Source organism: Lichtheimia ornata (assembly GCF_029851405.1).
Source record: "Lichtheimia ornata isolate CBS 291.66 chromosome Unknown scaffold00022, whole genome shotgun sequence".
NCBI classification, from domain to species: Eukaryota; Fungi; Mucoromycota; class Mucoromycetes; order Mucorales; family Lichtheimiaceae; genus Lichtheimia; species Lichtheimia ornata.
This window is the reverse complement of record NW_026695342.1, coordinates 132,619-158,486: the sequence shown is the minus strand read 5'-3', so window position 1 is coordinate 158,486 and position 25,868 is coordinate 132,619. Positions and strand designations below refer to the sequence as shown.

The 25,868-nt window shown below is 43.5% G+C and overlaps 9 protein-coding genes across 9 annotated transcripts; 5 read left to right on the top strand and 4 right to left on the bottom strand.

Annotated features, from left to right (window-relative positions):
* Positions 1–69: 69 nt before the first annotated feature.
* Positions 70–3,001, bottom strand: O0I10_005486 (uncharacterized protein; the record flags this gene model as incomplete). The annotated part of the gene is made up of 7 exons (XM_058485526.1): positions 70–1,268; positions 1,334–1,500; positions 1,559–1,826; positions 1,883–2,074; positions 2,135–2,164; positions 2,228–2,400; positions 2,457–3,001. The coding sequence occupies 7 exons, from the start codon at positions 2,999–3,001 to the stop codon at positions 70–72; spliced, it is 2,574 nt and encodes an 857-aa protein (XP_058343673.1).
* Positions 3,002–3,294: 293 nt separating this feature from the next.
* O0I10_005485 (uncharacterized protein) lies at positions 3,295–5,204 on the bottom strand (the record flags this gene model as incomplete). Its single annotated transcript, XM_058485525.1, has 9 exons — positions 3,295–3,956; positions 4,016–4,117; positions 4,170–4,199; positions 4,276–4,383; positions 4,460–4,556; positions 4,632–4,769; positions 4,831–4,901; positions 4,964–4,985; positions 5,055–5,204. The coding sequence occupies 9 exons, from the start codon at positions 5,202–5,204 to the stop codon at positions 3,295–3,297; spliced, it is 1,380 nt and encodes a 459-aa protein (XP_058343672.1).
* An 856-nt stretch (positions 5,205–6,060) lies between these two features.
* On the bottom strand, positions 6,061–7,605 carry O0I10_005484 (uncharacterized protein; the record flags this gene model as incomplete). The annotated part of the gene is made up of 4 exons (XM_058485524.1): positions 6,061–6,711; positions 6,772–6,981; positions 7,046–7,292; positions 7,349–7,605. 4 exons carry the CDS (start codon positions 7,603–7,605, stop codon positions 6,061–6,063), a joined length of 1,365 nt encoding a protein of 454 aa, XP_058343671.1.
* Positions 7,606–8,650: 1,045 nt separating this feature from the next.
* O0I10_005483 (uncharacterized protein) lies at positions 8,651–9,835 on the bottom strand (the record flags this gene model as incomplete). The annotated part of the gene is made up of 1 exon (XM_058485523.1): positions 8,651–9,835. One exon carries the CDS (start codon positions 9,833–9,835, stop codon positions 8,651–8,653), a length of 1,185 nt encoding a protein of 394 aa, XP_058343670.1.
* A 1,828-nt stretch (positions 9,836–11,663) lies between these two features.
* Positions 11,664–12,925, top strand: O0I10_005482 (uncharacterized protein; the record flags this gene model as incomplete). Its single annotated transcript, XM_058485522.1, has 2 exons — positions 11,664–12,564; positions 12,627–12,925. The coding sequence occupies 2 exons, from the start codon at positions 11,664–11,666 to the stop codon at positions 12,923–12,925; spliced, it is 1,200 nt and encodes a 399-aa protein (XP_058343669.1).
* Positions 12,926–14,205: 1,280 nt separating this feature from the next.
* O0I10_005481 (uncharacterized protein) lies at positions 14,206–15,568 on the top strand (the record flags this gene model as incomplete). Its single annotated transcript, XM_058485521.1, has 3 exons — positions 14,206–14,218; positions 14,292–14,520; positions 14,650–15,568. The coding sequence occupies 3 exons, from the start codon at positions 14,206–14,208 to the stop codon at positions 15,566–15,568; spliced, it is 1,161 nt and encodes a 386-aa protein (XP_058343668.1).
* Positions 15,569–18,375: 2,807 nt separating this feature from the next.
* On the top strand, positions 18,376–19,636 carry O0I10_005480 (uncharacterized protein; the record flags this gene model as incomplete). The annotated part of the gene is made up of 2 exons (XM_058485520.1): positions 18,376–19,309; positions 19,371–19,636. The coding sequence occupies 2 exons, from the start codon at positions 18,376–18,378 to the stop codon at positions 19,634–19,636; spliced, it is 1,200 nt and encodes a 399-aa protein (XP_058343667.1).
* A 1,599-nt stretch (positions 19,637–21,235) lies between these two features.
* O0I10_005479 (uncharacterized protein) lies at positions 21,236–22,545 on the top strand (the record flags this gene model as incomplete). Its single annotated transcript, XM_058485519.1, has 3 exons — positions 21,236–22,043; positions 22,196–22,227; positions 22,315–22,545. The coding sequence occupies 3 exons, from the start codon at positions 21,236–21,238 to the stop codon at positions 22,543–22,545; spliced, it is 1,071 nt and encodes a 356-aa protein (XP_058343666.1).
* A 1,238-nt stretch (positions 22,546–23,783) lies between these two features.
* On the top strand, positions 23,784–25,569 carry O0I10_005478 (uncharacterized protein; the record flags this gene model as incomplete). The annotated part of the gene is made up of 2 exons (XM_058485518.1): positions 23,784–24,655; positions 24,726–25,569. 2 exons carry the CDS (start codon positions 23,784–23,786, stop codon positions 25,567–25,569), a joined length of 1,716 nt encoding a protein of 571 aa, XP_058343665.1.
* Between the last annotated feature and the right edge of the window lie 299 nt (positions 25,570–25,868).

Below are 25,868 nucleotides of genomic sequence, written 5' to 3'. Positions count from 1 at the left end.
CTTAGAGACTTTTTAAAATCAAATATCACAAGATTTATCTTTCCATCCATGTTTCAACTATACTCTATGCTACTTGCGCCTTCGCCATATTCTACTAGTGTGTTTTTGACCTCGTTCATCACCACGATCTTCTTTTGCCAGCTGAGCCCGATCCAATGATCGAAAGATTTCATCGTCAATGTAATAAGCTTGGAACAATCGTTCAAGTGTGTGTAATCGGTATTCGAGTCTTTCCATACGTTTTTCATCACTTTTCTCATCTTGATCATCTTCTTCCACTATTTCATCGTTCTTGTCGTGAACAATCCCTTCATCGCCATGATGAGCAGCAGGTTTCTTTTTGGCTGTAGGCTCTCGCTTGAGTGGATGAACAATGGGCACATCACCTTCGTGGGAAGAAAACATGGCTTGCAAACCTCGCAATAAAGATTGACGCATTTGCCCAATGGACCATCGATGAAAAATACCCAGGGGTGACCTTGGACGAAAACCACATAACGCACTTTCGATGGTCATGAATAAACCAAACATGCCACCAACCACGCCGAGTGCATTGACTAAAGTAAACGCTCGCTGTTCACTGATCACCTTGGTTTCAAAGCTGACTGGGAACAAGTGCACAGAGCCATAGGGTGCAGGTTCAGTGCTGTATCGAGCATCCGTTGGCTCAGCATGGACCGTCACGTGATGTTCATCCAACTCGTATCGCGTCTCAGTATCTGATGCAAAACCAATGTAGTTCCACCACGAGTCTTCATCCAATACAATTCGCTCCAAAAGCATATAGCTGCCTGTGTGCACTCGATGTGGCTCAAGCGCAAACTGAAATGCATGAGGTTGCTGTTGTTGTTCGGTTGATAAGAATTGCGCTTCTTCATATTCAGATCGCCAAGCAAAGGATGATTGTTGTTGAAGACCTGGAATGTCGTACATGGCCATATTGGGATCATGCTCCTTATGATACAAGGTCATCTGAATTCGAGGTCCCATGCTATCATCTTGCGCATCAGCAGGTACTGGTGATGGTGGCGGTGTGCCATAGTAGTCAAACTTGAGATACGAGCCCATGGATGCAGCCAGCCTGTTAGATGTTGGCCCAAGGCGAAAAGTGGATGGTGCACGAAATAAGGCACAAGTACGCGATATAGATGACGCCGTGTCTGGAAAGAATGTGTGGATGTACTGCGAGCATTGTTGTCCAAAATCCGTGCTACAGCGAACTGAAGGTGCATTGGCGTGATCCCATCCATCAAAGCAGAATCGTACATCTAAAATGATTTATCATCAGTCACCATCCTTGTCATCCTTGTCGTCCACTAGGACCCATTCTTACCTGGTACATCCACCGTATAGTCATGCTCCTCCTTATAATACTGTTGATCGACAATCGGGCTGTTGATTACTTGTATCATCAATGCAAAGCACAGGTATATGAGATAAACCACAAAGAGCGTTCGAAGGCAAAGTCGTAACATTTCTGCCCAGGTTGGTTCACCAGGCCTTTAACAATCAAAATACACATTAGCATACTACATGTATCCATTAGAGCAAAATTTACCTTGGACTCCATACACTCTTTTTGATCGCCAATAATCCATGATATAATACAATTGGAACACGCCTTCCAAGTCGCCAAATGATCCAGCCCATTGTCGCAAATAGAACGATCGATAAACATAGCGCTGCAATCCCCCATCCACTCATCCATATTGGTGAATTCCCTTGCTTCTCGTTGATCCATGTCATCTCAAGCTTTTGAGGTAGCCATTGAAGATTGTCACTATCGAGGATATAGAGCCCATCGTGTACTGAATAATACGATTCCCCTAAGACAAAGGGTAAGTTGACCCACATCATCGTATGCTATGTATCCTTCATTTACCTATTCCATAAATCATCTTGTTGCCATCCACTGGTAAGGCAATCCCCATTGATTGAGGAAAAGGCTGATAGTTGGGTGATGGGTATGCCAAACACCAAGTCCAAGTGTTGGTGTCGAGCATTGCTGCCATTTGATCCAATATTTTGTGGGCTGAAATGTAGGTTTGGAAGGGTTCCAAGGCACCATCTTGACCTTATAAAATTGGAAGCATCGTTATAAACCGATTCATATACATGTCCTTTTCGAACTTACCACCACAAATCATGATACGATCGTGTTGTACTATAAGTAATAAACGAGTATAAGCAATCCATATCCTACATGTTGAGAATATAAGTATAATACCTGTAACTGCACTGTGAAATATCCTTGAGGCAGGTACATTTCCTATCAACTCTTGTCGCCTCCATGCCATGTTGATTGAATCGTAGACCAAGGCATGATCCAAGTCTGCTAGACGTCGCTCTCCACCACTTGCATTGCAATAATAGCCACCCAGGACAACCATCAGCCCATTGCTATCATCAATTCATGTCAATACATCAATGCATGCTGTCATCCACACATGTGTTACCTTAGCATACTTGCTGTGTGTCCACAACGTCCACCACCAAATCGATCATGGTTCCCAGGCATAGACAACCGTTTCCACTCCTTGTTGTGCGTACTCAATGACCAGAAATCGTTTGCGCCATGGGTAGCATTCGTCTTTCCACCAAATAAGAGCACAGCTTTGGCATCGGGTGTCACGACCGCGCTGTGTTGAGCACGATTCAAAGGGGCTGTTGTTGCTGCATTCCAAGTTTCCCAAGTTGATTTTGAAGCATTGTATTGTTGCAGTGCAATCTTGTTGCCGTTCATGTCACCACCGAGAGCAATGAAGCTGTCTTGAAAGGCGATTGTTTGAGGAGCATAGCGTGTAATGTTGGGCTGAGGTGAAAGAGAGGCAAGACCCAAATGGTCGGCATTGATTTGATCAATGGGCAAAGACCACAAAGAGCCATGTCCGCCGCCAAAAATGTAAATTGTATCATTGAGTATAGCCGAGGATAAACCCACATCGTTGACACCCGTTGCACGAGTCTCTTGATGAAATAATGGTCCTATCGAATAACCCATGGTTATTGAAAGGAAAAAAGGGGGGAAAGGAGAGAAAGAGAGAGCACATAATAGTACGTACATACATGCATTTACCATGAGAAGAAAATAATGATGATGGATGCAGCCTAAAAGTTGTCACCATTGAGCTGCACTTCAGGGATGATGTGAAGAAAAACAAGGAGCTTGTTAAGGAGATGGCGTAAAAGAATCAATGTAACACAAGAGATTGTTCTTTATCTTTAGACGTAATAATAATGGGATGACAAATGAGGAGAAAAAGAGTATGTAGTATGCACGTACACATCACGTAATTAAGGTTGTGCTGGAGGTTGTTGATTACTAGTAGTACTATCTGCTGTGGATGGGTGTTGAGAATGACTACCTTCTTCACCCTTGCTAGGATAAATAGCTCCAATGTGTGCGATGCTTTCAGCAACAAAGATCTTTTGCTCTAGGAAGCTGTACTCAATATAATAGGAGCGGAAGAATGGCCCACCAAGAGTGACAGTACGGTCATCGTTGCCAGGTACAATGGTTGAAAAGCATCCATGGGTATGCTTGCCTGCAGGCACATGCTCGTATTGGTTGATGTATTGCTGAGCAGGGATTTTGGCATCCACGTCTTGAGAAAAATGAACAATGAGCGATGGAGCATTGTGTCGTGCATCACAATGAATCGTATAGACACCCGTATTAGGATCTTTTTCTGTTGCACCCAATGCCTTATTAATAGCATCGGCCATGGCTGGTGGCACTTTGATATAAGGCGTGCTTGATACCACTGATCCAATGCCATTGTCTTCATTCTCGTTATCCACTTTGTTGTTAAACCCAAAAAATTGCTCCTTGCTGTGTGAGTGCGACAATGAAAGACCCTTTAGCGGCACCTTCCAAAATGGTGATCCATCCGTTTCAAGGTTGTGTGTTAAATCAAGTGGGTAGAGCTGGCCAGTGTACATGCTTGGATCGCTACCTGTACAACATGATGAGCTCATTAGAGTTTGACAGCAACGTCGCACAAACACAACCTACCCAGCACCCATGCAAACTCTCCCACTGCATTTGGTGGTCCTCGTTTACGAAAACCTCCAGAGCCTGACATGAGACGTCCCGTGGAAAAATGATCATCAGAAGCTACGTATACATTTTAATATACAACATGAAAGTGATCAATGCAACTTTTTACCTGCTCGTCGAAATGGTGGCTTCATGGTGCCTATATACAACAAAACGGACAACAACCATCATCAGCTAAAGTGCCCCTTGTTGACTCTTTCAATTTGAAAACATACCAGCACCAGTGCCTGGTACACCATTTGGACCCGATGGGAGACCCTTGCCCTTGGTCGGGTCTAAATCCAATAAATCATTACGATAGCCACCTGCTCCAATGCGTGCATCTTTGTAACGTGCATTGTCAGTTTGCATATTTCCATTCTCGGCTTTGGAACATTTTTGCTTGCCGTGCACACTTACTTGCCACTGGCACGTATCCTGCAGGGTATGTAACCTTCGATGCATCGCCAACTATATGTCGAGGAAATGGGATTGTCTCTGCAAGCGTTACAGTGTCCTAATAATAGCACCATATCGAGTAAATTTTCTTTGAATGAGAATGCGTCGTATTGAGGAGCATTGTGTCTCTTACAAGTTCAGGCGTAAACTCGATATGAGTACCATCAGGATAATTCCAATCGAGTTGTACTGGCAACTGGATATTGGTGCTTGATGCACTATGATCGAACTTGTCTTTGATTGGGACATTGGCACATGCATCAGAAGTACACTAATTTTGATAAGCTAGGATGAGTCCTCGAGTAATAGAGAATTGAAGGATCGAAAGTTACCTCGGTGGACATCATCCATGTAAAAGGCGATTCGGTGTCAAATATGCCGGTGAAGTTTTGTGGTGGGGTACCTGTAACAATGCCACCAATGAATACAATGGATCATGGACATAGAATGCTAAACAATACGTACCGACCGAGAATTCTGCCACAGCCTATATAGGGTTTCAAGTGATGGTTAGCGTTCTATGCATCATTGAATCATGCATCATTATGCAACTTACAATACCACCGAGAAAGTTAAGTGGAATCTTGGGCAACACGTCTCCCACATTAGAAGGGCTGAAAAGGAAATCTTGAATAGAGACCGCGTTGGTCGTGTGCCATAAGGCAAGCGTGAATAGCAAAAGGATGAATGAAAACATGTTGCTCATGACGTTTTTACTTTGGGTCACAACAAGGATGATACGAAAAGCAGAGAAAGAAACCAGTGTTTAAATGTGTCACTCGCATATTTTTGTATCAATTAGCCCACAACATCAGGAGAGAGGGAAACAGCGGAACGTTGACACATGAAGGAGGATGAGAGGGGTGGTTTAACCAAGGATGAAGGAGACACCAACGAAAATTCTTGTTACTTGAGCTATGCTTCCACCCGAATCTGCCATACCATATCAATGGCATATCCCGCGTGAGAATGTCCTGGATACTATTGTGGCTGTTAATAGTCCGTGGCTATTGGATGTTTTAAAAAAAAAGAACCTGTCAGCATGGCAACCCAACATGGTGCATGAAATGCAATGATAATGGGCTGCAGAAACTCGATGTCCTCTCCTGAATCCTGTGCAAAAAGTTTGTAAAAGCAGTGGGTAAATGATTCGGCTGTTTTATCGCTCGCTCATACTTTGTCTACTCCCTTCCTCCCTACGCCTGACTACGTGTGCACACACAACAAACGCGGCATACGCGATAACTTTTAGGCAATGACGGCATTGTTAATAATCCATCATCCAAATCAAGAGACAATTCATCATAATGGTGCATCACACAATTACCCATCCACATTGAGCATTATGCAACAGCATCATAGTTGAATGTCGGCAATCATTACAATCACCAGCATATGCCATTGTCGATATTACTGCATTGGACATGTATCATAAATGTATGATGTTGAAGGAAGAAAAGTTTATATGTTCGAGGGCATAATAAAAAGGAGTGAGGACGGGTATCATGTGGGACAAGGGAGAGTGTGCGTCGATCAACTAATAAGTGTTGCTTCGTGTAACGTTATATACTTCTCCTCCGTGGTGGATACGACTTTCTTCGATTGTTGCTGTTACCATCTGGTGAAGGGGAATAGGATGCATACTGTTTCAAAGGTGGTGGTATATACATGGGTGAAGCAGTACGATCATAACTCTCGCTTATACGTTCCAATTCCGGTGTTGGGAGTGTCGATGTGGGTGAAAAGTCAAACTTTTGCAATTCATCGTATGGACTATCGCATGGTGAATGAGACGAGTAATCTGAACCAAGAATAGCCGAAATGCCAGAAGGATCGGAGAGAAAGGATGATGGCGTGTGATTAGGGCTATAATGTGCTGAAGATGCATAGTTGCCCATTGCTGGGTCAGAGGCAGCATATCCATTTGGGTCGATACGAGATCCACATAACTTGCATCGAGGAGGTACACGGATCTTGGGTTCCCCTTGTATGGTTTGTGGCCGTGTAGATCGAAGAGTACGACGATCACCATCATGATCAATGGATTCACCATATTCCACATCCTCCATCTCGGAATGTGATACGCGCCGGTTCAATAACATCAATCTCATATCATGCACCACACGCGTCAAATCAACATCGTAGCCGATCAATAGTATCACCAATGAGTTGATTACAGGCCATAAAACCATGATTGCATAATGACCTTCACGCTAATGATATGGAGCGTAAGCCTTTACAAGTAATTCCACCATCACCAAAGTATACGTTACCATGAGAATAAATAAAGCTGACAACAAATTGACGCCCGTCAACACCGTAGTGCGGATCACATTCTGAGCAAGGAATACAAGGTATGTACTGGTATTGACTTCCACAAACGATCGCCGTAGCCGTGCAATGTGCTTTGACAGCATGTATCCAATCATAATAGTGACGTATGCATCAACTAGTGTGTCGTAAAAGGTGTATACAGGTCCCCACTAAATATCCAATGCTGGATGAGAATCAAGACAATGAACTACATGTGGTTGCTATGATACTTGCATATGCGCTTTCTTGGTATCGACACATCCCTCGAGGACCCCTGACATAGCTGAGCAAAGACATGTCGACCACTCCAATGCCCAGGCGAATGATGATGATCATGATATGAAAAATCTTGGATGTGGTATTCCACTCGTGCGGGAAGATGGCGCGTACTCGCAACAGCAGCACCGCATTGCCTGACAACATGCCAAAATGGAAGAAGAAATCGGCTGCACGTATTACAGCAATGCAATCACTGATAAGACTATACACTAGATGTTAATCTCATACACTCTAAAATACCCGTATACACATACATACTTTGTGCCGAGGGTTGCAAAAAGAACCCCCTTGATAAAGAAGCTGATACCCAAGGATAACTTGCATACGCGCACCCAAGTATGTTCAGCGTCGATTTTTCGGACCACACAACGATAGGCGAGTTGTATTGCATAGGCCATGACCACACCATACCATGATAGAATGGCTACCTGTCCAGGCTCCACAGGATACGGGGTTGACGATGGTGACGGTGATACCTGATGCGGTTCAGTGATTAAGGCATGGGATCCCGCCATTTGCTTTGCTGCCTGGTCCCTTGTGCATTTGCAAGTAAAAAGTGAAAGAGCAGAGTCGATCTGATGCGGTAATCAATAGGCTGCAGCTTCCCAACGCGAGTATATCGAGTAAGTGTGTAAATGGGGGAAGAAACGGAAAACCTTATTCCCTTGCTGAAATCCTGGATAATCCCGACATGGAAGCATTGTGCATTGTAGCTGAATTCCCCCCGCTACATGGATCCATCCGTACATCAACCCTTGCAGAAACTTATACATTTGAGACATGCCGTATTTTACAAGGGGTTTCTGTTATAGCTATACAAATTCTTTCATAGATCACATATACGCATAAGAATACAAGTACTCTATAGACCCTACTATTGCTATACAACCTATAATACATGTATGTAAAGAAGATGAAAACGTGCTAGATGGATGGCAGAAGAAGGAAGGGAAGGAGTTTAGGTTATAAGAGAGCTCTCATTCGCCTAAAAGTGGATGTAGTAGTCTAACAACATCATCATTTAAAGCTTGATACCTGCATGCCTCTCACCAGTGAATTGAAGAATTGCATCCCTGCGCGCTGAAAATGCCAATTGAACATTGAATCATGTACGCATACTTGGGAAGTCTGTGGGCTGATTAGTATCATAGGAGAACATTGGTGGCTATCGTTTACTCCCCCACCTCCCCAAATTGGTACAAATGGTCATATGGCCAATGGCGTGTGTGTCAATATTAGTAAACTCAGTTGCATGAATTAAAGTACATCTTTATATAACTTTTGAGAAATGACGAGTATACACAAGCTGATCGATGCATGTACTAGATTATTGCTACGATCGGCGTAGGACCCCTTTAAATTAAAAATTGATCGGAAGAGTTCAGGGATGATGATGCACCGCCTTATGCTGCATCCACATATTTGCCACCAGCAGCAACATTATTGCCGCCGCCGATTAAGGTTCTATATACGTTTCAGGATGGGATGAGTTGTCGAATTATCTATTGTTGGTCGAATAATACGCCGTGTTCCTGCATTACAGCATTGTTGCTGTTGCTGCTACAGGTAGTTTTGTGCCTTTTGTTGTTGATGTCGAGCTTCCCATGCATTCGCTGCATTCTCTTGCTGTTCGCACATAGTCACTAACACATGACGTTGGCTCTGGAGCCAATGGATAAGGTTCCAATCATTGATGCGATGACATTCTTTGATTTCTAAAACCGAAAGATTGGGACAATATTGGATACATGCACGAAGACTGGCATTGGAAATCCGAGGACAGCTGTTGACAGAAATACGTTCAAGATGATGATGACGTGCATGAACAAGTATACGCATACACTCGTCGTCAATATCACAGCCTGCCAAACCTAAGACTGATACTTGGGTATGGAGGGCAATCAGCCTTATGGATTTTATGGATATACGATCACGGTCACGTACACGACCCACATTCAAATGTCGTAGGTGTTGGCAGTGCATGGCTACCTCAGCAATAGCCCTATCGGAAATACGACCACAAGCACGTACATCCAAATGTTGTAATCTTGGGCATTGTTGTGCAGCTTGGATAATCACATCGTCGTTGATGCGATAGCACCCAGCAAGTGATAAGTGTGTAAGTTGTCCGTGCGCGAAGAATGGTACCACAGCATGATTTTGGAGATGATCACAAATGTATAAATCCAATTGCTCCACACGAGTAGCGTAGGGTGCAATGCATTCAAGTTGCTGATTGATTGTATCACTCTTGATCTTGCGTAATGATATGGAGCGTACCGATTTGCGATAAAAATTGAGTAGTTGCTGTTGTAGTTGGATTGTCAAGTCGCTACTTTTTTTCTTCATTCCATCAGCTGAAGTAGGTGTCCGCATCAAGTATTCGAGGCAATTGCTTAAGACGCTTTTTCGTGCAAGTTGCATCTTCTTTTTGTCGTCGATATCGTCATCATCGTTGGTGTCATTAATGCTGTGCTCTTCTTCTTGTTGCTGGGTATCAGCCATTGCTTTTACAAAGCGACCTAGTAAAGGTTCACATGACTTGTCGAATACCAAATCACGCCATGCAATGGTTGCTGCACAATCGTGCCATAAACGATTGACGAGTAAGCATGGTAGCAAAGGGATGAATGTGTTGCGGATGTTTTTGTTGCCATCATTGTCTATGGCAACCATGTGTTCCATGATAAGGCTGACAAGTTCTGGGATGCATAGCACAGGATGATGGTGGATGGTGTCTGTCATTATACAAATGAGAAAAAGAGAGAGATGGCATTCTTGTCTCAAGCACTTTTCATATTCTTTCTTTGCTGCCTGGCTCGTTGTTTATCACTTTGGGTGTACGTTGATGCCCCTTCACCCCTTCATTCCCCCTTTGTGTGATATGCTTTACATATTCCATCCAGCGTTCCTCATCACACACTATTCAATTCATCCATTGTACAGGAACGTTGCTCTCTTTTCAGGTAATAGTGATACTACTACCCCAGGTCAGCACATTTGTACTCCTCCTCCTCCTCCTCTATCAGGAATGCTCGTCCGTGCGATCCTTGCTCTTGACGAAACCCCCCCTCCTTGTTCCACTACCACAACGCTTTCTTTTTACTTTCCATCACCCATTTCTCTTTTTTATCCTTTCTTCTCCGCATTTCAAAAGTGGTTGTGTGTGCCCCCCAACGCATCAGCAACATGGTGGTCTCTTTTATTCCAATGGTGTCCAGCATTTCACTTCTATTTGATAAAGCTCTCAATTCCTCAGCTTTGGCACCTGCAATTGCGTCCATGTCCCTATTCGAAAGCTGAATGAAGCCTCATGATGGGTGTCGATTGTGTGTTCAAGTTGGACCTGGTGTATACTATATGCAGCAACCGGCTACTCGGAAAGTGGGATGTCATATCAGGGCAACGGTTACACACACACATACACCAAGCGTCGTACCATCATCGTCATGCACACGAAGAGCTGTCAACACGACAATTTGAGTCAACAGCGTTTGGCGTACTCATCAAGAGGAAACCTACGTAACAAGGTGCTGAGCCAATGCTATCAATCCGAAGGAGGTGGTTGGGAGAGGGGATCGTCAGCTTCAGCAATGACACAATGAAATGCTGCTGTGTTTTTACTTGTTTGGTAAGCGCGTGGACAAGAAACAAGGGGTTGTTCAAGTGCAGCATATGCTATAACAGAAAAAACTAAGCCTTTACGTATCCTTTCTAGGTATCCATTGATGTCAAGAAACGCACTTTCTAATGGATTTGATCAGGCGGGACATGTCGGATAAGGAATCGGAAGATGCAATGCCTACCTTTGATACAATAGCCCCATGATAGAGAGACAATTGATTTCCGAATATATGTTTGGTGACTTTTGTAACCACTTTCACAACCAATGAATACGTGCACATGACCTGGGAAGGATTGAAGAAGATGTCGGGCTATCAATGTTATGTATGTGTGTATATGCATGTCGAAACATGTTCGTTTCACCAGTGATCCATGTATGTGAAAGCTTGGAACTGATGATGAGCGATTATTGGGTAGATCATCTGTTGTTGCTGAGAGAAAGTGTGTATGTTTACATTGGTATTCAATTACGTTTAATTCTTCTGTGCCACCCAATTCTGTTATCTCTTTTCATATACTTTCCCTTGTGATAATGCATAAATCTATCAATAATACCAACGAGCTGATGATAATGCACATGCATATGCATGCCGAAGAGTGATGGACAAGGCGCATTGGAAAAAAAAAAGTGTGGCTACATGAAGGAGAATGAATAGTGATAGAAGCTGTGTGGATGCACCTAATGCAAGGACAAGCCAAATTAAGCAATGGTGTGATGTACCGATGAAAAAAAAGAGAATAGGTTGGTTGTAACCCTCCAAAAGAGTGATCATGTTACCACAGACAACTTTGGACTGAGCTTATAAACCTTGTGTTGGGAATGACGTTCCTGCACAGTGATCATTCAATTTCTGTGTCCAGTAAGAAACAATCAGCAAACCTTCTTTTTTCCTTTTGCTTCTCTCTCTCTCTTTTTGCTCGCTTGTCTTTTCCACTCCAGGATAGTAACATGGATTCAACATCATCTTCACGCGATACCCTGCCATCTTGCCTTCAAATCCAAACCCTGTGTAAGATCAATGATCCTCCTCCCTCGTCCTTATCATATTCTCCCCCTACTTCACCATCATCATCTACACTACCTTCATTACCTGCAATGCTTTCTTCACCACCACCTACACCCACTTCAATGGAACAAGATCACACCGCTGCTACTTTTCTCCCTCCCTATCAAAAAGTCCCTGGTGATAAAAAACCTATTCCACCTCCTTCCGGGATCACTAGCAGAAAGCAATTCATCCATGCCTATGCTCGTATGGCACCCTATCTTCGCCCGACTCATTCTTGTCTCTTTGGGAAAAGACACGACCTGTCGCAAATTGGATCCGCTCTTTTATCCAGGCACACCGACAATCACAATGATCAAGATAATGGTTTAATTACACCACCCTCACCACCCTATACCACCTTAATCCTTGATCGATCTGTGAAAAGACCTAGTAGATCATTGAGCTGTGATTGGGAGCATAGAAGAAGATGTCACTCTCCCCACGACATTGCCGATCCACCGAAAAAGAGCTCATCCACCACAAAAACAGGCAGTGCTCGTGACATGTCGCACAAGGATATCCCACCGAGCCCATTAGTGTCCCACAAAAAGAAGGTGATTGGCGAAGCTCCTATCAAAACGACATCATCAACAAGGCGTCCATCTTCGAATCGACCTGCAACGAGCAGCAGCAACAACAATGCAAATGGAGGTGAATTGCGCATCAAGGGTCTTACATTGCATCCGGCCTATACGTTTGACACATTGAACATTGATAATGACGATCATGATTTTTTCCCTTCCGATTGGGTGCCCAATCCAGTGTCCCTAGACCAGGTCCCAGTAGACGTTTCATGGAAGGGTAAGATATACATGCATTCCCCACTTTTACGATGGGATCAATTCAACGAGCTATGTTGCTAGGACAACCAATGCCCCCTGATGATCATCAACCCTACTTGAATCGCTTACATCCTCAGGAAGTGAAGATCATTTCACACATGAGGATGACACCTGCTGTTTATCTTCGATGCAAACGAGCCATAATCATGGCTGCTCGGGAATTCACTTTGCACCACCAAGAATTTCGCAAGTCGGATGCACAAAAGGTGTGTCGCATCGACGTGAACAAGAGCAGTAGGCTATGGGCTCTCTTTCATGCGTACAATTGGTTGTCGCCTCATCATCCCACCACTACAACGACGACATCCAAGAAAGATTGAGCTTCTTTCTTTTTTACAAACGTTCTTTATATTCTATTTTAATTATCATGCGTGTGTATATATTCGAACTTTTATGCCTCCTCTTTCTTCCATGAAACATCCTCATATCATGCATATACCATCAGCAGTAGTGATAAAGAATCTACGCAAGGATAATGAATCCTCGCCTTTATATACATATGATGACATTAGTAACTTACGACAATACATGGTACGTATCCACCCAGATGCATACGTGCATGCATCGCTGTTTTCTTTGTGTAAGAGAGACAAATGCATTCTGACGTGCTCCGTTTTAAAACAAAGAAAGAGAAAAAAAAACGGGCACATGGTGTTGGCTCATGAATGAGCAAAAGTCGATCTCCCATACTATATCTCTTTTATTGCCGAACTCTTTCACCAACCACAACCCTGATACAGATGCCCAACGTTTCACATTGTGTGCCCATCTAAGGTATCAGTGACCTTTCAATTCAAATAGAGACTCACACGTGTACATAACAATACAGCACACAAGGTATTACATTTTCATCATCGTCACCCAATTCTAGCTGGATTACCCAGTGTTTGTGTATGCGTGTGTGTGTATAGCTTTGTTCCCACGAGAACGACGCTCGTGCATATAAACGACAGAAATACTGAAAGCGGAATACATCATCACATCATGTATGTCATTTACTCCGCCAAGATTATTACCGCCTGATGCGTGACCCGCCACATAACAGGGTCGTGATCTGATTCATCCATGTAGCTGTTGCTATGTTTTATGTGCAATTCAGGAAGAAATGGACGAAAGAAGCGATGTAGGCTTGATTGATATGCAATTCAAAGCATTAAATTACACTTTAGGAACCACTAATCCATATACGACAAGCTTTGTTGTAATACGACAATACGATTCAATACACTATGATGGCATGAAATATAGATTGGGGGATGCAAGAATCTGCTGCATGGTCCACTTTTGCGGGAAGGCAGTAACGTAATTCTTCTCAGTCAGCAAGATGCGTGTGATGTTGTAGAATGGATTGGGTGTATCAAAAGTGTGAAATCATATAAGGCTAACAATACGACAATGGATTACGGGGTCATTGTATCCATACATTGATTGATAAAGCCGTTATTACTTCTCCAGCGTTTGATCCACAAGCTCAATTGGTGTATGCATGTATGATTGATGAATGCTTTAAGCGGTCACTTGTAAAGTACAAAGGAGTGAGACCGCTCGTCTCCGCCAGCTCAGTCGCAGCCCGCACTTTTCTTCCCTTTATTTTGCAACAATGGCATCTTGGTGTAAGTACAATGCATGGAAGGCGATGTGCATGTTACTATGAGCAACAAGCAACTTACGCGTGTTACACACTAGTTTCTCAGTTATCTAGCACCGTTTCCAATGTCACAGGCTTGGGCACCACCGTCGAGTCTGTTCGCACTGTCGCTGACACGGTCAAGGACGGCCAATACTATACCAAGTTAGATGAGCACGATCTCGAGTGGACATGTGCTTCAGGATCTTCCACAGAGAACCAAGTCTTTTACGTTACCACGAAGACGGGAGGATTTGCTTTTGTGCAGCTTATTTATTCGAGCATTGGGTATGTATATGGGTGGCGTATTGGGTTCATGGTGGCAATAATGGATGCGTGTATACGTTTGTGTGTGTGTGTGTATGTGTTTGTTTGATGTATCACCTGAAACCCTGAGCTGACATGATGCGCAATTAGTATCTGGAACCCCACAATCTCGTTTACGTGTCGCTTCTATGATCCTGGCAATGGTGTCAACACCTTCAAGAACATCAACCAAGCATACCAATTTGAGTTGTCCGAAGATCGTCAAAGCGTCAAGACCGAATTCTTCAACATCACTTTGGATCCTACTCGAACGACCTACAAGGTGCAAATCACTCATCCTGAACTTGTTGTGTCGCTGGATTTCAAGCGTGTGGGTGATGGATTCAAGGTGGGCGAGGGTAAAACGTATCTTGGAGGTGGCGACCAAAGCACGGCTGCTGGCTATGTGTCACACAAGTTCTGGCCTCGTGCAGAAGCCAAAGGCACATTCATCATTGACAAGACGTTACACGAAGTGGATGGTGATGGCATGTTTATCCATGCAATTCAAGGCATGCAACCACAACTGATCGCATCAAATTGGAACTTTTGCAACTTTCAATCACCCGATGGCACCTCTTTGTCGATGATGCAATTCCAAACCACGAAGCAATATGGCGCTGTCAACATCAACCAAGGATCAGTTGTCCTCAATGGCAAGCTTATCACCGTCTCAGTTGACAACCACGTCGAGCTTCTTGATCTTCAACATGATGCAGACACCGATTATCAAATCCCACAAAAGATCAAGCTCTCATGGAAAGGAAAGACGATCAAGGAAGAGGGCAAAGAGGATGAAGTCAAGGATGTTTCGGTTGTCATGGTCGTCAGCGTCAAGAACCTCATTGACAAGATCGACATTCTCAACGAGATCCCATGGTTCCTTAAGAAACTTGTCCAGCGATTCGTTGTCAAGCCATACATTTACCAGTGGCTCGATAAGGCTACTGCTGAGATCACTGTCGGTGACGAAAAGGTCGAGGTCGAGGGCCAATGCTTCCAAGAACTTGTCTTTGTTTCCGGTTTCTAGACTCTTTTCTCAATACATGCACGCACGCACATACACCACACACACACGCACACACAACACGCACACAATCCACGCAACCTTCACATACAACATCTATCTATCTTTTGTACCTTTGTTGTTATCCTTTTAGTTTTCTTCTTACACCTTTTGCATGTTACTATATCCTGCACACAACATCACTCACAAGTCGTTATATTTCATGGAGTTGGCTAGGGATGCTCAATGGGCAGTATAAATGTAGAATACCTTTTGGGAACGAGATCCCCCCAAATCCATTTAACTTGCTAATAAAATCACTTTCAATAATCTGTATTACAAAACGCATTACAATCTAACGCCTCATCAGTAAGCAAGATGAAATCAATACATTTCTTCCTTAACTTGCATGACCCATATCAGTGGTACTACTCTATAATGTCTCACGTTTGCTTGTCCAATGTCGGTTAGAGGTTACGTACAACGTGGCTTTATCTTTTTTCTTCCCTTTCCTCCATCCCCTCGTCCTTCTTCATGGATGATCTCAACAACTTGAATAAGCTGTGCCATATCAACCCAAAAGCGGTTGACATTATGTAATGGATACGAGAAGGGAAAAACAACAATGCTTCAAGGAACATTAAGGATGAATCATAAAAGTTCATAAAAGAAGCATGATCGCGTGGGTCCCGAAGCATGCATTTGACTTGGTTTAAAACCCAATTGTTGTTTTCGGTAGTGTGGTACACACCCACCATCTGTGTAATGTTGTGCGTCGTGTGTGAGTGCGTGTGTGTGTTTCCAGCCAGGTACGACGTCTCCCGCCACATGATCTACATTGCCAAAGCGTCATGTCAGAATCGATGGGCCTCTTTTTTTCGCTTCAGCCACGGGAAAGGATTACACATGGAATGTGCCGATATAGTAGTAGCATACAACACCTTATTTCCACTGCCTTTGTTTTTGGCTTGGTGAATGACTCTATTTTCCTCGGTCATTTTCATGGCGTGACACACATAAGATGAATAGCCGGTGGCACACAACATTCTCTCATGGTCACCACGCAATTCAAAATGATGACCTATGTATTAAGGATTACATTCAACAACAACTGTAGTAATGATGATTGGTAATTGTAATCCATTGAATAGCAACCACGATTGCATGACAGGTGCCAAGAATTCGAGACGTATTAATAAACGATTCGTTTGCCCTAAATGTTTCTCCTTACTTAAAAAAAGAATGGTGTGGTTGATGATGGTGCATATCGACCTTACCGAAAATTTGGCGGTTAAATCGGCAGTGTCTCGCAATGGGGGTGCGGAGCCTCACATCTCATGCTCCATGTTTCGTACCCCAGTCTCTGTGTAGCCACCTTGCAGATCCCAACAAGCAAAAGTTTGGGTGCGCCTATCTTTTGACACACACAGGAGCACTCCATTCACACATAAACCTCCCCTTTTTATCAACACATGGTATGCCAATTGTTTTTCTAAAGACTTACCTGGTTCAGGCAACAGGTTTACAGCATAACAAAACAAAAAACCTGGTATGCGACTTATTGCTTTTGAGCAATTATGTGTTTCAGCAGCAGCGCTTGATCAGCCGGTTTACCTAATCAAGCAAATGAGCCAAGCCCAATATGTTTGCCGGTGATGTATTATGATTTTCTCTTGCACTCGCTCATCCTTTGGCCTAGGTATGCCGGTTAGCCATTTAAGGGATTTATCTCATCATCATCCCTCATTTCGTTTTTAGAGTGCCACCAAACAACATCGAGGCTTTGGGCCAATCACATGGTGGCAACACATCCAGCTCAAACACGATACGCTTAACACAGCTGAGGGAACGAGACTCTGAAAAATTATTGAGCAAGAATGATGCTGGGGGATGGGAATGATGATATTAGATGCCATCCATAGCCATATTATAAAGGAAAGTCATTGGACTGCTAAACCACCCCCCACCCTCTCATCGTTCCTCTTGCAACCCGTGATGGGAATTATATGGAGAGAGAAACAACAACAACAGCACCTCGGCCTTGGCATGCAGCATAATACTCATACCATGACAACATTGTGTATGGGGGACATTCCAAAAGATAGCAGGCAGCAATATCTTTTGGTATGTAATATTGATGGATGATGACATATGCAGGCTAATTGGAATGAATTACTCTGATCTCTGTACCATACAAACGAAAAAAATGGGCTGGTCCCATGAGAAACCAGTGCGTACAGGACACACAAAGGGAGTCGGGAGAGTAAAAATGAATGACTTATTGGTTAAAGCTAACGCCCGTTACACAAGGGCATTGGATCGACGTCGAAAAAAAGAGTACTCCATTGATGTACCATCTGTTGCCTTTTCGAGCTTAGCGTGCTTGACCTGAAATCCATGGTAATGGAAGCTTGTCTCGATATGTCTATCCACTCGTTTACATCTATAACACCCCCATGTCTAGAAGAGAGATGATCGACACAATCTACGCCGAGAGATAGGCTGCTTGCATATGTGACATTTGGTGCCTCGCCATGTAATCATCGATTAGGCTTGACGAATGGCATGCGGAACAAAAAAGATAGATGGCGGCCATGTGTCTAAGATGTGCTTATAGGTGTGGACCATAATCTAAATTTGGATTGGCATCAGGGAACATCCGCAAAGATTAGTAGTTATATGATGTGCCAAGCAAAAAAAAAAAGGCTGCGGATAAAAAGAGTGGATAATAGGGCGTGACATGCCACAACGTTCTCCCTCTTTCTCTTCTTTCTCTCTTGTACTTTTCTTGCCATTCTCTCTCCGCTTTTCATTCTTCTCAGAAAATTATCATGGACCTCTCCTCCATTGTCAACACTGCAACAAGTAACCACTCATTGTGGTCGACCCATGCTCATCCCACAGCCACCCCTGCTGATGAAGCGGTTAAATTGTGTGGTTTATTTGATCCTCCTTCTGAATGGACACCAGCTTCGGCTTCATACCGCAATCGTTGTCCATCACATCCATCATTGCCCCCAAACTCACCACCACTTCTTTTGGCTTCGGATATCGAGGAATGTCGATCCCAAAACAGCAAAGTGTTTCAGTTTCATCTTGAGCGATCCAAGGCCATTCCAACATGGAGCAATACAACGTCGACAACATCATTGAAAGTAAAACCAAGCAAACCAATCATCAACAAAGCACAACGACGACACATGCCATATACAAAACCAAAAGGCGATTACAACCGAAAACAATCCAACGTATCACATCTCCCACCTTCACCACCATCATCTTCTGCATCTTCACCACAACCATCATCCACAGCCGATGACGTCGAGATGATGAATGTAAAGACATCCATTCCAACAGCACGTACCAAACAGCGACCTGTACGAAGCATTGATCCTAGTTCATCTGAAAATGCATTTGCATTATGCTTTGGAGCTGCACAGGTGCGGTTGTATGCACAACAACAAATGGCTCGTAAGCATGCAAGGATTGATGCCATTAATGACCCCAATAAAGAAGGATCCGACAACAACGCCCTCATGACCAACAAATCCGACACAAGAAATGTTGGCTCAAAAGTTGATCAGCACATGACAAAAGCAACAACATCGACACAGCAGGATCGTCACATGAAAAAGGCAAAAACAGAGGCTGCTGTTGCATACGACAATATCGATATCCATGTGCCTGATTCTCAAGTGTTTGACCCAGAATGGATGCCTAGCTTTGATGTTTTCAATGAAAAGCCCGTTCGTGTCGTATGGAAAGGTAAACCATGATGCTTTATATACAACTTTTATTGTGCGTCATACCTAAACTTTATTCTTAGGCACACCGCTTTCAATCGAAAAGTATGAGTTTTATGACCAACTACACCCTGGCGAGGTGACAATTGCATCCACCTTACGTTTGTTGCCCGAGCAGTATATTCGTTGTAAGCGTGTCCTTATCCTCGCAGCACAAGAAGCTCATAAGGAAGGTACCCCCTTCCGCAAATCCGAGGCACAAAAGTTATGTCGCATTGATGTCAACAAGGTCAGCACGCTTTGGAGTACTTTTGGCAAGTTAGGTTGGCTTGGTGCTTCATCCCGTTGATCTGGGAGTTGTTTTTTCACTATTATATCCTCTCCTTTCCTTCCTCTTTTTTGTTGTTCTCTCTCTCTCCCATCTCTGTCATGTTGTTTGTGTAAATAGTAGCTAGCCCTCTCTCTCTTTGTCTCTTCCTCTCTCTTTGTCTCCACGTCTTTCTTTCAATTTCCATTCCATTCCCTGCACTCGCTTTTAACATTATCCATAACCATCGATCGATGATACTCATGTCATCATCCCCACCTCTTTTCTTAAAACAAAAGGCAGTTTAAAAAAGTGTACATATATGACAAATAAAAGCATCCTTCAATTCATTTATACGCATACTACATGTTACCCGAGCCACACACACAGCCCGCATGTCAAACCCTGTGCACATGTTGATCATTTCTCTCATCACACGCACCTTGTTCCTTGCACATGCATTGATTATCCTCCCACACACAACCTTAATCATCGCCATTGATGGCCATTGCTTATTGTTGTTGGCTTAGCGTACGCCCTTTTTTGAATGTACATGTTTTGATCAAAGCCTTGTTGGCTTTGCATGATGCATTGGGGGTGAGTGTTCACCCATCATTCATTCATCTTTATGGCTGGAGATGCACTTGCTCCTCCTTCTCAGCCTCACGATATGCAATTATAGAGCACAGCATGGCTATATAGACTTTGTGCAACACCAAACTGTTACACTTGTCAATACACAGATATGTGTGATATGCTTATGATTTCTTAGGTGCTTTGTTTCTGCATCGATCATGTGCTTCCAACTGCGTGTGTGTATGTGTGATGTTTGTTTGGAAACGTAAACACGGTATCATAACGCACACCACAATCCGATCCATTGGATAACATGCAAGGAAACATGTCACACATTGGCATGCAACAAGCTGCAATTTCTATCCCCTCTCTTTCTCTTTTTGCAAGTACAAGAGCCATGCCATGGACAAAAAGGACAAGCGTGTGTGTGACATGGATGTCCCAGAGTCCTTTCTGCATGAGATGAGTGCCTTGTTGTGATCCCAAGCTATAATGTTTAAAGTAGGTTGACATGTTTATTGGATGGTCTTGGCAGTGTGAAAATGTGTGGTGTGTGAGAGAGAGAGAGAGAGAGAGAGAGAGAGAGAGAAGAGGAGGCAGTGTGAAAGGTGCGTCGATCCCACCAGGCTTGTGTACCCCTGGTTTAGTGCAAAAAGTCTGGACAAGGTCGACGATCCATTAATAACCATTTCCTCCGACAAAACTCAGCAGTTTCTTGTTCCTTTTTTCACCCGTGATGTTCCATTCATTCGTCTTGGACGACTATGCGAACTAACCACGAGTGGGATGGGAGCGAGCGGGAGATTAGATTGGATGTGTTCATGCTTTTTAATCTCTCAAAGACGTTATGCAAAGGATAAAGGCAAAAGAATATAAATCACAATGAGCCACCCACTGCCAACATCCTTTTTCGGATCATTTGTGTATCCCCATTGTTGAGTTTACCCTAGCGAAGGTTAAAAAGCGAGAAAAAAGAAAAAAAGGATGGCAACACCTTCACAATTGCTATTTTCTCCCCTTCTTTCTTTCTCTTTCCTTTAGCATTGCATTACATACCCGAGGGAAATGATATCCCTACTCAATCTTCGTGGAGGCCGTCGGCTTATCATCATCAGCACCCTATTGACGGCACTTTTTATTTATCTTGTTTCAACCGTATCATTACAAACAACAAGTAACACATCTTGTGATCCAAACACACGATCCTTATATCAACGGGATGGTGCAAAAGTAACGGATGAACATGAACACGACACTTATTATCTCAACTTGAATGATCTCAACTCGACTACGGATGCAGTGTCACAAAATGAACACCTTTTGGTATTGACGCCGCTTCTCCACACTCCTCTTGACAAACAACAACTCGAGCACTTTTTCAACCAGCTGGATCGCACCACCTTCCCCAATCAGCTCATTTCAATTGCTTTGCTTGTGACAGACGACTCGGACACGCTATTACTCGAGACCCTTGAAACAGTTGTACGGAAATGGCGACAACGATGGCTGAATCGATTCCACGAAATCAGTGTCTATCAACGCAACTTTGAGCTGGCGACTACAGCTGGTAGCAGCAGCAATGCAAATCGTCCCTATGTGCGTTCCATGATGGCTCGGGCACGTAACTTTTTACTCAGTGCAGCATTACGAGATTATCATAGCTGGGTCGCTTGGGTCGATGTTGATGTCGTTGAATATCCACCAACCATCTTTGAGGATCTCATGAGTGCCGATGGTGATGTCGTGGTGCCAAACTGCTTATTGTATCGAGAGGATTATGCATTCTGGGGATATGATCGCAACAATTGGGCTGAATCGGATTACTCGCTTCAAATGCAACAATGGATGCCCCAAGATACGATTCTTATGGAAGGTAAAGTACATCAAAGGGAGAGTCAATGAGATAGGAGAAGGTGGAGGAAAGAGATGGGACACGGAATTTCAGGCACACACACACGCACGACACATTACCCAAAAATAGAAGCACAAGGAATACTAAATCATACCCTTTCGTTGTTTCTTTAGGCTACAACGACTTCTCCTCGGGACGATCACTGGTAAGTAGTAGTAGTAGCATGGGCAAGGAAAAAGGGATCCAAGGAGAGTTGATCATTAATGATGGGATGGGATGTTGTGTTGCATAGCTGGTCGACATGCCGACGCATCTTGGTGAAGACTACAAGGTTCCATTAGACGGCGTTGGTGCCACATTCACTCTTGTAAAATCACATGTTCATCGTGAAGGTGCCAACTTTCCTTCGTTCGTGTACCGCCATCAAGTAGATGCTGAAGCATTTGGCAAAGTGGCTGTGGCAATGGGTTTCTCGGTCTATGGCTTACCTGGTTACAAGATCTACCATGCCGAACGACAGTAATAATATAGCAACACCACCAGCCCCATCCACACAACACTATTAGAATTTGACATTTTCCTCCTTTACGTTGTACTACTTGTTTGCATCTTGTTTTTCTCAATTTCGTGTGCGCTAGCACTCACTTGCATCGTTCCTCTCTTATCCCGCTTGTATAAACCATCACGCAACAAATAATATAAATCTCTCGATGATCTCATTAAACTAGCTCCTTACTTTTCTATATACGTCTCCATAGTGATAGTAATTCGAACTACTCTTTGCAATCCATTAAGCAGCTATTGCCATGTCTTCATCACTTGATGCCTATAAATTTTCTACTATGCATACGTTGTTAGGAGGGATATTGATCAACGTATGAGCCAATCCGATTACATGGTGGATGAACCATCCCCTCAAAAGTAGAAATCTCTGACCTCCTAGACCTCAATGTTTACTAGGTGAATATCGATTCTTTGCTTTATTAGGGTTGTTCCTTGATCCCAAGAGTCTGGATGCACTATTCAGATTAGATATTGTATCAAAAAGATACCCAACAACCAGGGGAGATATCAATGCCCGTCATATCACAACATGCAAAACCTCTTTCAAGTGCCGCTCAAGACCACAATTGATGGTAGGTACATAACGGAGACAACAAATAGTCGTAAGGGTGAATGAGTGATATCATGATGGTCGAAGGGTAAAGGTAATTACATTGGACATGCGAATAAAGTGGATGAGTTTGACGAGTATGCAATCCAAAAGATAATCTGCTGGGTTTGAGGACATTACATGCAGTTTGATAAAAGGGGAGGGAGTGTACCACTTGTGTGCATGCTGCTGTACTACTTTGGTGACGGGGACTAGACTTGCATAAACCAACAAATTGTCTGTGCTTATCAAAGAACGAGAAAAGCAAAGCAATGGGAATGATTTGAAAGGAGACAATGAGCTAATAATAAAAGATTTGTTTCCACAAAGAAAAAAAGTGTCAGCCTGACTTTGGGGTGTGTGAGAGAAATGTCGTTGCCAGGGTCAACAACAACGCAGTGGCTTGATCATCAGCAGCGCTCTTTCGTTTTTACATCTCCCTTTCCTCGTGCGTATTAACGCTTTCTCCACTTGTCAGCATACTCCACTTTTATATCACTCATTCCTGACAGTGCCCATTCTCTTTCTTCTCTTCTTCTCACTCAACTCATCCACTGCCCAACATTACACCCAACACGCCGATCCCTGTTAAACCTCGGCCTTCGCCGATGGATATCTGTCGACCCGACAATCTCAGCCCTCCAGCAACACCCCCGACCTTCATTGCTGGTGTAAGAACATCAGACGATCAACCATCGTCCAAAGCAGAGTCATCCCGTCAACATGGTCTTTTACATCCAACAGCCAACCCAAGCGATCTAGACGACGAGGAGGATAGTCATCGAGCGTATCTATCGTCGATATTCAATGATGAACAACTCGAATGTATTCGACATATCAAGACATCTTTTCAGCAACTGACTCCTCAGCAAAAACAGTTTTTATTATATGAGATCATCAATTGTTGTGATAGTTCTCAGCTTACATACCTCAACAGCCTTATTGCACCTCGACTCAAGATCGACTTTTTGAAGGAGCTTCCCATCGAGATATCCTTGCACGTATTATCATTCATTGATGATCCAAAGACATTGGCAAGAGCATCATGTGTATCCACTTTTTGGAATTCTTTGCTCAAGGATGAAGCGACATGGAAATCATTGTGCATGAAACACCAATACCGACGGCGCAATTCAAGCATATGCGGCGGAGAACTATTGAATCCACCAACACAACGACTCAACTTTTCTTATCGAGAGTACTTTAAGCGCAAATACAACATTGCTGCTGCATGGGAACATGGCGGTCATGTCAAGGTGATCGATGATGGCTTTGGTGATGTCCTTGCAACTTCCTTGCAATTCGATGAAAAGTATATTGTCGTCGGCTGTGAAAACTTTCGAATCGAGGTCTTTGATACACAAACTGCTCGCAAAGTCCGAACACTGATGGGTCACGAGGGCGGCGTATGGGCATTACAATTCAAAGGTGGCAGTAAACATGATCCCAATCGTGTGCTTGTGTCCGGTGGATGCGATCGGTAAGAGACTCGGCATTGTTTTCAATTCTCCCCCCCCCCAAACCAGCTGACATGTGTCTTTTATATCCAGTGATGTACGTGTATGGGACTTGGAAACGGGTCAATTACGGCATATTCTTCGTGGGCACACATCCACTGTACGATGTCTCAAGATGAAAGATAAGCGTATCACAGTAACAGGATCCCGGGATGCAACAATGCGAGTATGGGATATTGAACGAGGAGTACAACTACATCTTTTGCAAGGACACCAAAACAGCGTTCGATGTCTTGATATCAGCGGTGATATGGTGGCATCGGGTTCCTATGATACGACGGCACGCTTATGGGACTTGAGAACAGGTCGTTGCTTACATGTACTTGTCGGCCACTATTCACAAATCTACGCGATTGCCTTTGATGGGCAAAAGGTTGTCACTGGTTCCCTTGATTCAAATATCCGAGTATGGTCACCAGAGACTGGTCAATGTCTTGCCACGCTTAATGGACACACCTCCCTTGTTGGTCAGCTACAATTGAATGGCAACATGCTTATCAGCGGTGGATCAGATGGCTGTTTACGTGTTTGGGATCTTAAGCATTATGAATGTGTACAACGTATATCGGCACACGACAATTCTGTAACGTGTTTACAATTCGATGATCGTCGCATGGTCAGCGCTGGCAATGATGGACGAGTCAAACTTTGGGATATTCGACAAGGACGCTTTGTACGCAACATTAGTCATCCTGCAAAGACTGTATGGAAGGTTCAATTCAGTGATACCAAGGCTGTGGTTTTGATGCAACGTGCTTTAGCCAACAATCCTGCACGTAACAAGACTGTTATGGAGGTACATGACTTTAATGTCCATGACAACGATCAAGAACAAGTTTTTGAAGACGCTTCCTTTTCGATGGATGAAGACAACTAAGTAGCATCATATTACATTATCTATATTCCCTTCAACCCCCCCCCCACATCTCTTCTTTCTGCACAAACCATCACCAACACCAACACCACATATATACAAACACACGACAACACACGTCCTCGCACATCATATTGCTTTTTCTTTTTCCCCATCTCTATTATAACGCACAATATCTATTTCTTTCATTCTGTAAGCTGTCTTGAATAATAACAAAGTGTGTGCTAGTTTACTGCTGCATGCCCATCTAAAATCACAAACAGTACCTTGCATGATCCTCTTTTTCTCTCCTTCTGTGTTGC